The sequence below is a fragment of the Ptiloglossa arizonensis genome, chromosome 5, assembly GCF_051014685.1.
Source record: "Ptiloglossa arizonensis isolate GNS036 chromosome 5, iyPtiAriz1_principal, whole genome shotgun sequence".
In the NCBI taxonomy this organism is placed as follows: domain Eukaryota; kingdom Metazoa; phylum Arthropoda; class Insecta; order Hymenoptera; family Colletidae; genus Ptiloglossa; species Ptiloglossa arizonensis.
Genome location: NC_135052.1, coordinates 14,246,147 through 14,261,902, shown reverse-complemented (window position 1 = coordinate 14,261,902; position 15,756 = coordinate 14,246,147). Strand labels below are relative to the sequence as shown.

At 48.1% G+C, this 15,756-nt stretch overlaps 2 protein-coding genes across 4 annotated transcripts in view; one reads left to right on the top strand and one right to left on the bottom strand.

The window, feature by feature from the left end:
• Positions 1–8,416, top strand: part of LOC143147680 (putative sodium-dependent multivitamin transporter) — a 173,788-nt gene extending 165,372 nt beyond the window's left edge. The window contains exons 1-7 of one of the 2 annotated variants that reach the window (XM_076313165.1): positions 442–832; positions 1,843–1,974; positions 3,173–3,394; positions 3,545–3,888; positions 3,946–4,065; positions 6,201–6,875; positions 8,038–8,416. In XM_076313165.1, the coding sequence (XP_076169280.1) occupies positions 506–832; positions 1,843–1,974; positions 3,173–3,394; positions 3,545–3,888; positions 3,946–4,065; positions 6,201–6,875; positions 8,038–8,290 (2,073 nt within the window). In that variant the 5' untranslated portion in view covers positions 442–505 and the 3' untranslated portion in view covers positions 8,291–8,416. Of the gene's footprint in view, positions 1–441; positions 833–1,842; positions 1,975–3,172; positions 3,395–3,544; positions 3,889–3,945; positions 4,066–6,200; positions 6,876–8,037 lie in introns of those variants that run through there. The other variant, XM_076313166.1, reaches the window with a different exon arrangement.
• By (focal adhesion protein tensin) overlaps positions 1–15,756 on the bottom strand; it is a 277,180-nt gene that overhangs the window by 219,441 nt on the left and 41,983 nt on the right. The gene's annotated exons all lie outside the window — the stretch shown is intronic.

The following is a 15,756-nucleotide window of genomic DNA, read 5'->3' as shown; positions in this document are numbered from 1 at the left end:
GAACCTAAAACGAGGTTCAAGCGTTATCTACTTTCTTTCAGTTGTGTATAAATAGCTCCAGTGTGTGACGCGTTGTATTAGAAAATATCTCGTTAAAAATATATAAAACCGTAAAACATTTGCAAAATATTTTCTCGGTACATTTACGGACCGAATACTTGCGATAAAAACAATAAATAAAAAAAATATCAAACGTTTCGAAACCCTTGAAATACCGTCTCGGAACCGATTGTCGTCCAATTTGGAGAAAAACGCGAAGAAATTTGTTTTTCGTCGGAAAACTCGAGAGTCACTTACGCAACTTAAATACGAACCTCGAGAAAGGAACCTTTAAGACTTTTTTCAGTCCTCCATCTTCGACATTATTTTCGTCTCTACGACGTTTCCAGTTGATTACCCGAGTATTCCCGTATTTTCTGTCGTTTGCACGCGTTCGCCGGAATAACCGAGCTTCGCGTGTCTGCGACGGCAAAGATGCTGAGCCAACCTTTATGTAACGAAGCGTATGTTTTTCTTTTTCTTTTTCTTTTTTTTTTTCCTTTTTCCTTCGCCTCTTTGTGCCGCGCGTCGAAACGACGACACTCGGCCGCGAAACACGCAGGCAACGGCGCAGTTCACGAAGGATCGTTCGTTTCGCGAACGTTTGCCCGCCTTTTCTCCGCGACACCGAGCCGTGGACTTCGTTTTCTTCCCTGTTCCGTGTTACGTTCGCAAGCACCCGCAGCCAGGTCGACGCCGGGCCATTCACGAAGAAACGAGTTCGCGATATCGAATTTCTCGTGCATCACCGGTTGATGGTATCGTACGTACGAGTGGATCCGGCAAAATGGACGTGAGTGCTCTTTCCATAAACACGTATAAACAAAACGGAAAACGCTTGACGGTGTACGCTTTCCTCTCGGCGTATTTTGCGGTCAGAAATAGAACTTTCGTGATAAACTGAACGCTCGATCGCCGCGTGAAAGCGTTTCGAACCCCTCCCCGACCGACGGGAAACCTCTACGAAACGAGATGCGCTTTCCTTTAAAAAAAAAAAAAAAAAACTCGCGCCTCTCGATCGTTTACGGCGTCGATTCGCTCGAAGCGATCCCTCGCTCGTTCGTTGCGCTCCAAACGAAGGGAAACTCGGATCTGTATCGAGGAACGGTTATTGTTTGTATCGATGTTACCTCTTACGTAGGTTTCTCGACGCGTTGATCCGGTGGTGAACGCGAGTACGGTCGTAATTCACTTGGACCGTCTATTTTTTTTTTTCGGGTCAAGTACCGGTCGCGATAAGAACCAGTTCGTTCTACCACTCGAGTACTCTCGAGGGTTTCTAAATAAATCTCGAACGATGCTCCGTTGGATTTCGATTCACCGATTCCGTTCGCTCGGTTCAACGCCTCGAATTCTTCCGTTTCGATACCCGCCGCGGTTCCTTCGATTCGTAATTGATCCGCGTATTCGAGTCACTTTCGTTCACGTGGACGATCGTGTACCGTGTTTTCGCCACTGGGATCTCATCGACGGTGTCTCGTCGTGGACGAAGAATATTCTTTATTGGAACAATGGAATATTTCGAACACGAGAGAAAGGCAAGGGGCATGGCGACGAACGACGAAAAATATCAAAGTCGGTAACCACCCCCTCCCCCGTGTCTCGATTTCTTAAGGGTTGCACCGGTCCAAGTGGTTGTATCCGAACATTTTTTCATCGAGAAACGGAATATTGGATAAGAGGACGGGACGCGAAACGACGCGAGCGTGTTAACGGTTCGTTTTCGGTCGGGGCCGGGAGTCGAGCGATCGGGTAACCGGCAATTTACACGAAGAGGTATCAGAAAAGGGGATTCGTTCGCAGGCGCAGACCAAGGGTAATAGCGCATCGACGCTGCAATGGCCGGATTATCTTGTCATCGGTGTAATGCTGTCGATCTCGGCCGGCATCGGGCTCTACTACCGATTCACCGGCGGCAAACAACGAACAGCCGAGGTTAAGCCCTGGAAAATTAATTTCGACACGGACGATCGAGCCTACATCGGCCGGCACGATCCAATATCCGCGATAAACGGGTGTTCGAATCGGAGCCGGGTTGCCACGTTCTTAGATCACGGTCCCGCGTTCGGTGGGACGAGATCTTTCACCGTTATCGGCCCGATCGATCTCGCCGCGCGATAAATATTGCTATCGACGCAAATTGCCAACCATCGACCGCTATTAATTTATCGGGTTACCGCGAGCGGTTCCGCGAACCACCGAGAAACATTAATTAACGCTCGAAACGTTGTTACGATTCGCGTTAGAGGGCCGCGCGAAAACTGTCGTACTCGAATCACGATCGACAACGCGATAACAGCTAATAACAACAATGCGGGACGAATAGCGGGAGGAACGGTTTATTTTTGTTTTTTTTTTTTTCTTTCCCGTTATTCATCGCGGCGGATCGATCGCTCGGAGCGATCGAACGTGTCGACGATTAATTTCGCGATCGGGGGACCGCTCCGCGAAACGAATCGCTCGAAGCTTTAAACACTTTCGGTATTACGAGCGCGTACACGCGTTCAACGATCGATACGCGTTCACGTGTTTACCGAATCGGTCACCGTTCGACCGTATTTCCACAAAGTACAAAGTAAATTATTCGGTGTTGATTTATTGCCAGAATGCGTAAATTGGGCACGCGTGAAAAATACACCGCGTCACGGGGAACGCGAACGAAACGAAACGAAACGCGAAACTCGAAACGCATCCGAGAAACGCGTTCGCGAATTCTATCGTCGCACTTCACTTAGGCGGGTTTCTCTTACGGCGACAATGTATCCGCGCAAGGGCGTAGGCAGTCGCGTCGTGACAGCTGCGAGTAATCGATTCTCCTTTCCCCTGTGATCGTTTCACCACCATCGAGTCGTTCGGAAAGTCGTTTCATAGCAAAATACGGAATGTATAATTTAATAAAATGTTCACGCACTCTGGAAAGAATCTTGTTTCATTTTCACGAAAAAAAGCAAAGAACGAAACGACTTTCCGAACGACTCAATATTCGTTGGAACAACGACCACCTTCACGCGCGTCTATCGCACCTGGAGACTTCGAAATCCGATCGTTTCGATGATTTTTACGAAAGAGACGTATCTCTCCGGCGATGTTACGCGAAGAGAGCGTAATCGAATGTACGATTCCTCGTCGACAGGAATACTTCTCGGCTGATCGATCGATGAGCGTCGTTCCCCTCGCGATCGCATTGACGGTGTCTTTCATGTCGGCGATCACGTTGTTGGGAATCAGCGCGGAAAATTACGCCCACGGCACGCAAATCGTGCTGCTGTACATAGGCGGTCTCATCGGTACACCGATCATCATATATTTCTACCTTCCAGTCTTCGCCGAGCTGAGGTCCATGAGCGTCTACGAGGTAATTGGACCGTACAGCGGAACGATCGGCCGTCATCGGGCTATCGACTCTGAAACCGTAACCGTGACTCTCCTCGGTCGCAAGATCGTTCGCGAATTAGCGCCATTGATCCCCGGGACTGTTTTAATTGCGATCCATCGGTTCTTCCAGTACCTGGAGAAACGATTCGGAGTACGAGCACGCTTGGTGGCGAGCATTGGGAACTTTCTGCAACTGATGCTGTACACGGGTGTGGTGCTGTTCGCGCCCTCGTTGGCCTTGGAAGCCACCACCGGTCTCTCGGGGGACATAAACGTGTTGCTCATAGGGTTGATATGTACCTTCTACTCCACGGTGGGTGGTATCAAGGCCGTTTTGGTCACCGACGTGTTTCAGGGACTGTTGATGTTCGCCGGGGTCGGTTGCGTACTGGCTGTCGCCAGCATCGAACTCGAAGGAGGATTGTCCAACGTGTGGAGCATCTCCCAAAAAGGCGGACGAATCGATTTCTTCGAGTAAGAACACGATCGAGACGATCGAGAGATTCGCACGGAGATTTCGTTTCCATTCAGTTTCAGGTTCGATCCGACGATACGGCACACGTGGTGGACTATGCTGATCGGTAGCACGTGCATGTTTCTGAGCCTGTACGCCGTGAACCAGGTGCAGGTGCAACGTTTACTCGCCGCTCGGTACGTAAACCTGGCACGATTCTTCCAAAGGGTTCTTATCGATTTTAATGAAATTTAGCAGGCTGGTGCGGCCATGTGTAAAACAATCGTAACCAGAATTGTAACCGTGAACTACCAGCCAGATACGAAAATAATTAATGTAAAGAGAAACCGATCATTGTTCGTTGGGTATACCCAATTGGTGGAACGTCAATGGTGATTGTGGCAAGTATGACTGGTAATATTTTGACAAGAAATGTTCATAGTGCGGTATACACTCACGTTTCCATTGTTTCTACGTTGAATTTCTCCCAAATTTCTACGCTTATCACTGCGCAACTACCGTTTTTTTTTTTTTGTTTCTTTTGGTTGGAAGACTCGACTACACGAGTATATCTAACCAACAATAAACTTTTCTTTAAATTTATTTTTTCGTAACTGGCTGGTAATCGACGGCTACAATTCGAGTTACAATTGTTCTACACGTGGACCTGTTAAGCCTGGTAAATTTTATTAAAATCCATCGAATCGTGGAAATTGCGTTGAATTTAAACGTCAACCCAGATCCATCGTCTTAACAAACGCAAGATCTGCTACACTCGGGACAGAAAGTACCGGCAAAGCAAATTCATCGACCCTAATTTCAACTACTCGTTATTATTGAGTTGTTCGGTAAGTCGTTTCGTGTTTTTTTTTTTTTTTTTTGTGAAAACGAAATGCGATTTTTTTCGAGCTTATAAACATTTGATTAAATTATACATTCTCCGTTTTGGAAAACGAAAGTTCTCCAAGTTCTCCAACTTCAGTCTCTCGTTACTCGTCGGTCGACCGAATATTATTTTAAACTGTCGGAGCGATTTGGAGTTAGTAGTCGATCGGAGTAATATCGGAAATTGATGAAATTTCTCAAATACTTTTGGAGTAAATTCTCATTTGAAAAAGTACTCGTTCTCGATCGTTGCAGCCGAACTAGGTAAAGTCTCGAATCCGTAGCCCGGGGACACGTGTACGTTCTCTGTGTCTATAATGGACGAGCAAGACGGTAAGGGGTAATAACGGAGGTTCCTTGAACAGTCGATACTTTTCGTCCCGAGTATAGGTAACCTCGTTGGCAAGTTCGCTACAGTGCAAAGCGGTACATTAGGTGTATCTGGGCGTTGAACGTTCCCCTTCGCTCCTTTGATAGCGTCTCTCGACGCCCTCGAAAAGTCTCGTGTTCAAAGGGTTACGAGGACCATAACGGAACAGCAGAACGCGAGAGAAGAGGCCAGACGAGCGTTCTCCCACCGCAGGGATGTTTTCTAAATTATCGAGCCGCACTCGTGTCGCGAAAGACACTGCTCGCGAGAAAATCGTCCAAGAATACGGATACTCGATCCTGTAGACGCCTACGGTGCTGATCTCCGCTGTAACGAACTCGAAACGAAATACGCTACTATCTCCTTTCTCTCTAGCTCTTTACTTCGCGCCGTAACCTCGCTTTTAACACGATTCGCGCCAAACGATTTACTCGATTGTACAATTTGTAGCGAAAAAATCGGATTCTCGTTCTTCGATCGACTCGTTCGACCTAAAGTACAACTCGAACCAAAACTGCGAGTCGGACTCACGATTGTCGGATCTCGAACAATTTCCGATCAAATTTTCTATTCGTGCGCATTGAGTAGAAAGTATCACGGTTGCGAGCGTAATGTTACTCTCGTCTCGCTGATGTTACATCGAAGTAAAATATTATCAGAAATTAATCGTTCACCCGAAGCACGGAATGTTCAAAGGTTAGGCGTATCGCGGAGGGATTCTCTCGCCGGTGGACCCAAAGACAGTGTCACCGTTTGAACACTTCAGGTCCCGTATAAAAATGGTGTAGATAAATAAATCGAAATTCTTCAAGAATCTTCGATTCTTCTACGAGATGTAAAATTCATCCGAAATCGAACATTTTTATACACTTCGCGTACACGCGTTTACACACCGGAGGAACGCGATATTTGAATGTTCAATTTGAATTCGAAACCACGAAGTTTTCCCGGCTCGAGAATAGTACATTGAATCAGGTTGAATCTCCTCTCGAGTGCAAAGGGTTAAACGACTAAGCTACTTTCGAGTCCACCGACGAGAGAATCGTCTCGAGTCTTGATCTTCGTTTCGACATCTAGGAGCAGAAAAGCGTCCGAGAACGCGCTTCTTCTCAGCGGTCCGATCACTATATCTCTTGGTGTACTGACGTCGTTCGCTGGCCTGGCCCTTTACGCGATCTACGAAGACTGCGATCCGGTGACGTCCGGCAAGATCGGTTCCTTCGACGCCATAATGCCGTTCTTCGCCGCGGACAGGATGTCGAGGTACCCGGGGACCAGCGGAGTCTTCATCGCGGGTGTCTTCAGCGCCAGTCTGAGCACGATCTCCGCAATGTTGAACTCTCTGGCCGCTGTGGCGTTAGAGGATTACGTGAAACCGGTGTATCGCAAGCTGGGGTTGCATTTCTCGGAGGAGAGGGCAACGATGATCGGTAAACTGCTCGCCATATTGAACGGTCTCGTTTGTCTGGCCCTGGCCTTCGGCGCGAAATCCATGGGGGCGTTGGTCGAGCTGGCGGTAGGATTGTCCGGAGCGATCGGTGGCCCCATTCTCGGAATCTTCACGCTCGGTATGTTCGTCGAGAGCGCGAACGAGATCGGGGCGATTGTCGGAACGACGATCGCGATGAGCACGTGTCTCTGGGCGGTGTTCGGGAGAACCCAAACGATGGCGACGAATCTACCGCTGTCCATCGTGGGTTGCAACGTGTCCACCCTCTCGACGAACCACTCGAGCCCATCGAAGTTCGACGCGTAAGTTTCTCGTACGTACGAAAGCCGGCTCGGTTCTCGCGATCGCGAAACGATTTTCAAACGGTTCGACAACGTGCGCGAACGTAAATCCGATAAACGACACAGAGCTCTCTACGAGTTTGTCCCAACGTATAGGAAACGGTGTATTTCCTTCGTTTGATCGTACGAACGTTTCCTCCGGTCTGCGTACAAGGTGATTCGGAGAACCGGATGGTCGGAGTTACCTTTCTTCGATTTTTCGACGGTTACCCCGGTCGAAAAAACTGGGTTTCAGGGAACTGGTTCTCCTCGAGCGGGACAAAACTAATTTTCCATATTTTCCGTTCGGAGAAAATATTTTCCCGGTCCAGTTTTCCGAGTCACCCCGTATAGAAACGTTCTCGTGAACGTTCGCGCTTTCGAGCGCTCGTAGAAACGTTGCCCGATTCCACGAACGAGATTTCCTTTCCAATAAGGAAATTATACGCGCCAGTCGATTTACTTGCAACGTTATTGGCGCAAAAAAAAAAAAAATCGACGCAACGTCGGTGAGAAAAAGGCGCCGATTCTAAACGCGGTACGCGTTTTCGCGGGGACCTCCTTCCTAATCGCGATCGATACGGGGCAGAGGCAAATTTATCGGAAACGGAAGATATCGTCGGTCGATAAAGCTCCGTGCCGCGCAGATCCGTAATTGGTATATAAATTACAACCCCGATCGTTGAACGATACGTTATCGTCGTTTTTAATGCATACCGCGATATCATGGGCGTGGAAGTTACTCCGTGGTAGCAATAATCAGTTAAGAGGCCAAGATTGCTTCCCGATTTCTTTCCACTCGCCGCTTTCTCGTAACCGATCGAACTTACTTATTCATCGTTTCCCACGATGGTAACCAACGCTAATTGCCCGTTAATAAACCGTCGATTACGGCCTTTCGAGAACGCGGCTGAGAGCCGCGTTGTTCCATCGTTGCGCGTAACGTGTATCCTTTCTCCGCGGCGGTTCGCTTCCAACAACGCGATCCCGCTTTTTACTTTCCACGTTGAAAGTTTTCACGGCACGTGCCCAAGTAATCGCGTCCTCCGCCGCGTAAGAAGAAGAGCGTAACGAGAAAACGATCTCCCATCACCGTGACCTTACCTTCCACCGTGAGCTTCGACGATTAAATTCTGATTCCCAGCGCCGAGGAGAACGCCAACGACTTCTACCTGTACCGCATCTCTTACATACTGTACAACCCCATGGGGTTGGTCATCACGTTGTTCGTCGGGTACTTAACGAGCCTGGCCGCGAAGAGGATATTTTACAAGAACGCCCGCGAACCGGATACCAATTTGTTCGTCCCATTCTTGGCGTCCAGGATCAGGCGCAGAAGACGGAACGCCGAGAAGACCACGAGCAGTCAACTCTTCGCCTTGGAGTCCACGAAGTAACGCGCGAAGAACCGAGTCTCGTCGCGCCATTTTCGTGAAATCGGCCATCGGACGAGACCTCGGACGGCTAGAAATTTACGGACGTTAACGTCTCGTTTCTACGAGGATCGGCGCAGAGGTTCACCCGTGGACGAATTTCCCATACGGTTTACAAAGTTTCGACTATTCGGGAACTTCGATAATACGCGCGGACACGCGTACGAACCGAGACTGGGTTCGTTTCGACGAATACGATTCGAATAGTTTCTACATGCTCGAGTAACGGAATATTTCTAGACCTCGAACAGTACACGGAATATTACACGAGGTTGCATTTTGGCGAAGAATAGAACCTCGCGGGCGAAACGAGCCGCTGTGTATACGTACGTATTTGCACGCATTTGTACAATACGCGTACGAAGATCGATCATCTTCGAAGAATCATCTATTTCGTTCGCGGTAACGGTTCGCGTGTACGCGTGATCCGATAAACGATCCCCATCGAGTAAGAAAAATGTACAGTCGGTACGATAGCGATCGATAAATTCGAATCACTGCCGGCTGTACGAGAAAAAAAAAATGTTCGGCGAGAAATCGAAAACCGTTAGTTCGAAAGGTATTTGAATTTTCGCATCGCGAAGTATAATAGTTACCGGTACGCGCATTTTTCGTATCGACTCGAAGGTAGAAAATGATCAAAGACGATTCGAACGAAGTATGCTGCGTCGTTCCGTGTGATACGGTTAATATCATTTTTCTGGAAACTAACGAGCCGTGTCCACTGGAGCGTTAAAAATTATACGATTCCATTCGAGGAAACGTACGAGCCGAAAAACTAATTACAGCCCGAGAACGTCCTCCCTCGAAACTGTTCGATTTCTCAACGGACTATTTCTCGCACAGCGGGTGGTTTCGCGAGTAATTCGCATTTACAAACTGAAATCGAACACTCCGTATACATTCCGGTATTAAATTATTCGAACGGTCTCGGTCCCGATTCGAACCGAAATTATTCGACACGATCGCACGCGCCATAGGCAATCTCGATGGGGAAACGATACCGATCGTGTTTCTTCCAATAGTACTCGTTAATAAAGTAAATATACACGTCGATCCAGCATCGCCGTTATCCCCGCCCCCTACTCCCCTAATTGTTAATCCACGCAACGATTTCATTAGCCGTAACTCAGCGCCGCGCTCGCCGCGAATGGTAATTCAATAAACGTTCCACGGGATGCGCTCGCAACCAGTTCATCGTGCGCTAAATTTACCGGACAGACTCCTTTTCTGCGCTCGTTTGCAACTTAACGAGCGACGATTGGCGGAAAAGGATGCGAGCCATCCGCGAGCGAGAGAACCCACGCCATGTGGGTCAGCCCTCGCGTCGATTCGCGCCGAACGAATCCGTACGCGTTGCGAGAGACACCGAAAAATTACCGTGTAACTCGTTCCGCGATCATTCTCTACGCCAATTGCGTCACGAAACGTCCACGATCTTACGACACGCTCGATTAAATCCCATTCGTTGATCGCGTTATCCCGCTCTGACTCGATGACGCGCGATCACCGAAAACCGTGCAGTCAAAATCAATCGTTTTCCTCTCCACGCGTCACGTACACAAGGTTCGAATTTTTTAGGTGAACAGCGATCGAATGAAAATTTCCTTTCGTCGCGATTTCGAAAGACCTTCGAGCTGACGAGGAAGTATTTTAATTGAAATATATTTTCTTTTACGAAAGTCTTCAAAATCTTCGACTCTTTTACGCGCGAGTCTATTATTGTTTTCCGATTGGATTTATCTGGCTGCTAAACGATGGCCGATAAGAATTATAGAGCTGTGCGTGAAGAATGTTAAAGCGACCTGAACAACTCACCTATACGAAAATCAAGTGTCGTCACCGCGAAGGTCCTTCGAGATCGTTTCGTCCGTGATAACAAAAAAGACACTTTGGATTCGTCCACTAGTTGGGAAAAAGATTCAGTTGGTCGATTCGAACGATCGTCTATTCGCACCAAACTGATAACAATTCGCAAAATCCAAGGTTCGTACCCTCCTGTCTCCGCTCTGAATAAATAACCCCCTATTTGGATTCTGTATCGAGAACACTTGCGCGTCCAAAATCTTACTCGATACGCGGTACTCGAATACTTGCACTCCTCCCTAATAATTGTCACGTATTCCTAAATGCACGTACGCGCACAAAGTAACCAATCGATAAACAATTCTTGGAGAAAATGTTCTCCAACCGTAAAAATCCATCTCGGTTAAATTCCTCGTCGAGAAGGATTCGTCGCACCGTGAATTAGTGAAAAAATCAGCAGGGCGTCGTCGCGACGCCACGCGTTCTCCGGTTGTTTTCACAGAAGCGAAATCATCGTAATTTACCGCGTAATTGTCCGAGCTGACCAATTCCCGCGACGCGTAGTGGGTACGCGGCTTTATAATTCGTTTAATCGCAGTTGGTTGCCGGAGGTTGGGCTGAATGTCGTCGCGTAAATTGCGGATAAATCCCACGGAAGGAGAGGGGAAACTGTTCGTTCGACGTCCAATTACGCTCGCGTTTATGCATCGAATGTCACGTGACTGGGAATTAAAAGGGATCGCGTCGCGGCGAACGGTTGACGCAACGTTTCCTGCCCGCGTATCGACGACAGTTTCGGTCGCGAAAATATCCACGAGTCCCCGTGACGACCGAGCGATTAATTTCTCGCGGGCCTGGTTCGGTGGTGCGGCGTCATCGATCGGTCGAATTTTCGTGGGACGCGGCGTTCGTCGATTCGCGCACGTTCGACCGCATAAATTTCGAAGGAGCTTCGCGTGGGCCCGAGATGCCCGTTTGTTGACGCAGGTACGCCCATCGTGCGGGAACGAACGGTCCTCGAAAAGAGAGAGAGAGAAAAAAAAAAGAAAAAAAAGGTAACGCGTGAGAACGAGTTGCCAGGCTCGACGGAATATCCGATACGCGGTGTTCAAACAGGCCCCTATTCGACGTCGTTGACACGATCGAGGGTTGCTTTCTGGAGCGGTTAACGCGCGGGAAATGTTACTTTATCGTAACGAGCCGCTCGTCCCCTCCAAGAGAAATACTTTCGACATCTTTCGGTTTAGCTATCCGACGAAAAGATTCGATCTTTCTCTCTTCGATTTTTAAACACGATTTCGCGGAGAGTTCTTCGGGGTTTCGAACGCGTGAAACACGAGACACGTTGACGCTCGATAATTTTGTAGAAACAATTGGTTGATGTTTCGCGAGTCCACGGAGAGATTTTTCGAAATTTATTCAAAGATTGTATTATTCGTAAGGAAGAGACGCGGATAAATTCCAGTACCCGAAACCGCGACAGTAATCGAGAGACCAAGGTGAAAGAGCGAGGTTCGGCAAACGGGCGCGTTGCAACCTTTAACCGTAACGATCTGTGTATATTAATTTATGCCTTATATATTGTGCAGACAATATAACGCGGCGGTTCGTACGCTACGGGTCTAGTTTAGGATTCGATTGCACCGAATATTTATCGTTTTTCACGACGGACGAACATCGAGGCGGGCGAGAATATTATTTCAAAGTTTATCGTTACCATCGACGAGACGGAGCAAAAAGCATCGAGTAATTATTCGGTAAACCTTCATCGAGTGGAATCGAAATATCCGTGGAAGTCCACGATTAAAAAAAATAGAAAACAACGCACAGCTGTACAATATTGAATAACGACATTTCGAAAACTATTGTCAATGGTATTTCGCTATTTGCCGGAGAGAAATTGTACACTCGGATGAACGAAATTTGATTTCACGAACCGCAGTGTATCAACCGCGCGCTCGTACTATTTATGCCAGCAGCGATTTCGTTGAAATATATTGATATTCACGCTGCGCGATGTTCTCGGAATAACAAGTCCGGGTAGAAGAGTTTCAATTATCCGGAGAAGGTCGAGTCTTCGTTTCAGGAATCGATCATTTTCATCTGGTTCGAGGAGAAAAGTGAACGGTAGGTACCGAGATCGAACGAGATGGTAAAACAGCGAGCAAGACTCGCGTTACGAAATTTCAAAGCCTACGTTTAAGCGCATCATGTCTACCGATAACCCTAAAATCGTTAATCGTTTTCCAAGAAGAAAAGATTGTCGTTACAATTTTCCATCCGATTCCATCGAAATCGATCGGTGACGATTGGAACGGGCCAACGGTACGTGTTTCGAACGAATTCGTTTTCGAATCGCTCGTTTCCGTGAAATAATCGATCGTTGAACGCCTCGCGGCCGACAACGTGGATCCGCAAGCTGTCGCGTTGTAAACTCGCGTTAAAATCTCAGAGACGAGGGACCGTGGGTCCTTGGCGCGCCAGACGCTGGTAACCCTTTCGTGTAATTCAACAGCCGCCGATGACTCCGCGGGGATTCATTTGAATTTGACCCCACGTAACGAAACCGATGATTTACAATCGGCTCGCACCACCGGCCATTCATCCTCGAGTAACAGCGACGTCAGCGTCGTAAAACACCTTATTTACGTATCGAAACGTCGCCTGCGTGAAATTTAATTGCATACTTCGATCACGAGAAGCTCCCGGCGGCGAAGCCGGCCGTACCCCGTACGAGTCTTCGCGATCTTCTCATCGGGAAACGGCATTCACAGCATTCACCGAGATCGCGGGATCGCGCAGTTGCGTTTCCACGCTTGGATGGACCATGCGAATATCCCTACCACCGCGACATCCGGCGAGTCCAGGAGTCACACCGAACCGAATGAATTTACGAACGGATGCTAAACGTCGGTGACCGGTTGAAAAGAACGAAACCACAATAGAACAAAACGCCCGTTGAGTGGAGGCTCACGGCCAAGAAATGGACTGGTTTACGCCGATTCCCACTCGTCCTTCCACTCCTCGCGCCTACACACCTTAACCCTTTCACACGGTTCGGTTCGCGACCAGACACGTGACAACGCGACACGCCCGAACCGCTCACGGTGTACCACCGCTACGTACGGGAAACGGTTTTATTTCAAACTTACCATTGGTCTACTCGCTTTTCGCCTATTGTCACCGTTTACGTCAAATTGGATTTCGGATACTGATTCGTTGGATCTGTTGAATTAGTCGAGACTCGTTCGAAATCGATTATCGTATAAAGTAATATTTTCACCGAGAACGGACGAGCGATCGCTCGATCCGGCGAGTCTAACAAAAAAAAAAAAAAGAAACGATACCGCTGAATCGACGAGCAGAAAAGTAACCAGATCTCGCTGCCGGGACTGTAACGTGGGACTGTGTGTATCGCGTTTCAAGATTTATCACGGATCTACCTCCACCACCTGTACAATATCAAACTGCATCGTTGCAACGGTAGAAGGGAGCGACATCGATGGATGACTTCTCCTCGCGAATCACACTCGTTCTATTTACCCGTCGTAATTATACTTCGGAGGGGCAGGGGGATCGTAGAAGTCGCTCGATTATCGCGTTCGGTGCACACGTCGATACACGTATCGCTTAGAAGTCGAAATCTCGACGATTCATCGACTCGTTCGAGTTTCCAATCGTACGAGATGTAAACGGTGGTGTCGTGACGTCGATCGAGTCACTGCTCCAATGTCGAAATCATTTTTACGGTTAATTGTTCGTCGTCGCGTTGCTTCCTCGCGGTTATTTATGGACGATCTTCCACGTGGGTACGTTAAATCGTCTACGAGCGATGGATCGGTCGACGACCGATACCAGAAGCGGACTTTCGTTGAACTTTTGACTCGTGGCACGAGACGGATACTAATTTATCGAATCTGCTCCGAAAAATTATCTTACACCCGAAAACAATGAAAAACGATTCGTATAAACGTGTATTCTGTTCCTCCTTGTTCACGAGATACAACGAATTTTATGTTGCACGTTTGAAATGAAAATTTACAGAATTTTGTAAACGTAGCGATTTACAGCGATCTATAAAAAGAGGATCCCCGTTTTCTTTAAAAAATTTCTTACATCTCGTAAACGAAGAAGTACCTTCGCGCAAACGTTGCACGAATTACGGGACATTTTCAACGATAGGTACACGAGTAAGTATAATTTCCATTGCCTCGATTCGTGTTCTCTCCTTCGATTCGCGGTATCTCGATGAATTCTATCCGGGCATCGCGTTGAATGAAAAAATTATTCGACGAAAAAATCGTCGTGTTCCCCATTAGGAACGTCGAAGAGGAGAAAACGGCCGAAAGGGATGCGGCTCGTCCGAGCACGAGCAGCCGGCGCATTCGTTGCGTGACCGTGGCTGTAAACGGTGCCGAACAATGCTCCGATCGAGGTCGATACATCGAACACCTCCCGTTGTAACGACCGTGCCGACAAAGTACGAACAAATGCGCCGACGAATAAGCGCGGGAGGGCAATAAGATCGCGGCAGATGGAAGTATCAGCTGCACAGCCAGGGGCGGATCGTTGACCACCGTTCGAGACTCGTACTGGCTTTCGCGAAACTCTCGACTCGATCCGTCACGAAGTCGAAGGAAAAAAGCCGGGGTATCGTTCCTTTCGCTCGAACGAATTTTCTTCGCCGCTCCCAGCTGTTCGTAACTGAAATTTAAATGCGCGAACCACGTCCGTGTTGACCGTAGGCGTTTCTTTCGAACGATATCTTGGCCCCGTTTCGGCACGGCCACGCGACGTCCTCGAGAATTTCATTTCGTTTCTTTCCGAGTAACTTTTTCAATCAAATTTCACCCTCGTTTCACCAGCGCGAGCTGAGAATCGTGGTCGCGAGATTCGTTGTTTGCCGGCCACCGTTCATCTCGAAGCGGTTCAGTATCGTAAAGTGTTCCATCGTCGAACTAATTCCGATATTGCCACCGATTTACGTCTCGAAGACGGACATTACCGCCGAATCGATGAAAAAACGTAACGTCGTTTACGAGTCGAGTCACCGAACGGGTCGCAGCACTTCCGCTTCACGAGGGGCATTGTTTCCAATAATGCGCAGCTATTGTCAAGGATGAAGTAACCGGCGTCACCTTGTCGATAAATGTTGTCGACCGAACGGGGGAGCCGCGACGCGACCTAATTGTTCCAGTTGTCCGTGTCTGGTCGGTGTAATTGTAATTGCCCGGCGGAAAAGTCAAATTACATTAAATCGAATGGAATTAAAAGTTTGCGCCCGCCCGCTCGCTCGACGGGCCTCGACTTCAACATCTGTAGACTGCGCAATTAACAGTCTACCCGTTTCGTTGACGACTTTTACGATAAATTATGGAAGTCTGCCCTATCGTTGATCGTTGCACGGTACGCGCTCGTAATTGCGTAAATTTTTATCTTCGAACCGGTTTCGACGATCGATGGATCAATTCGAGAGAATCGATCACCGCGGTAAATATGCCTGGAAAATTTGAAGTTGTTACGACCGATAGATTTCCTCTAAGAAGAACCGTAACTTTGACAAAAGTTCCTCAAAGGAATGATATTTCCTGGTTAACGAGATATTTTTAAAAATACGAAAACTT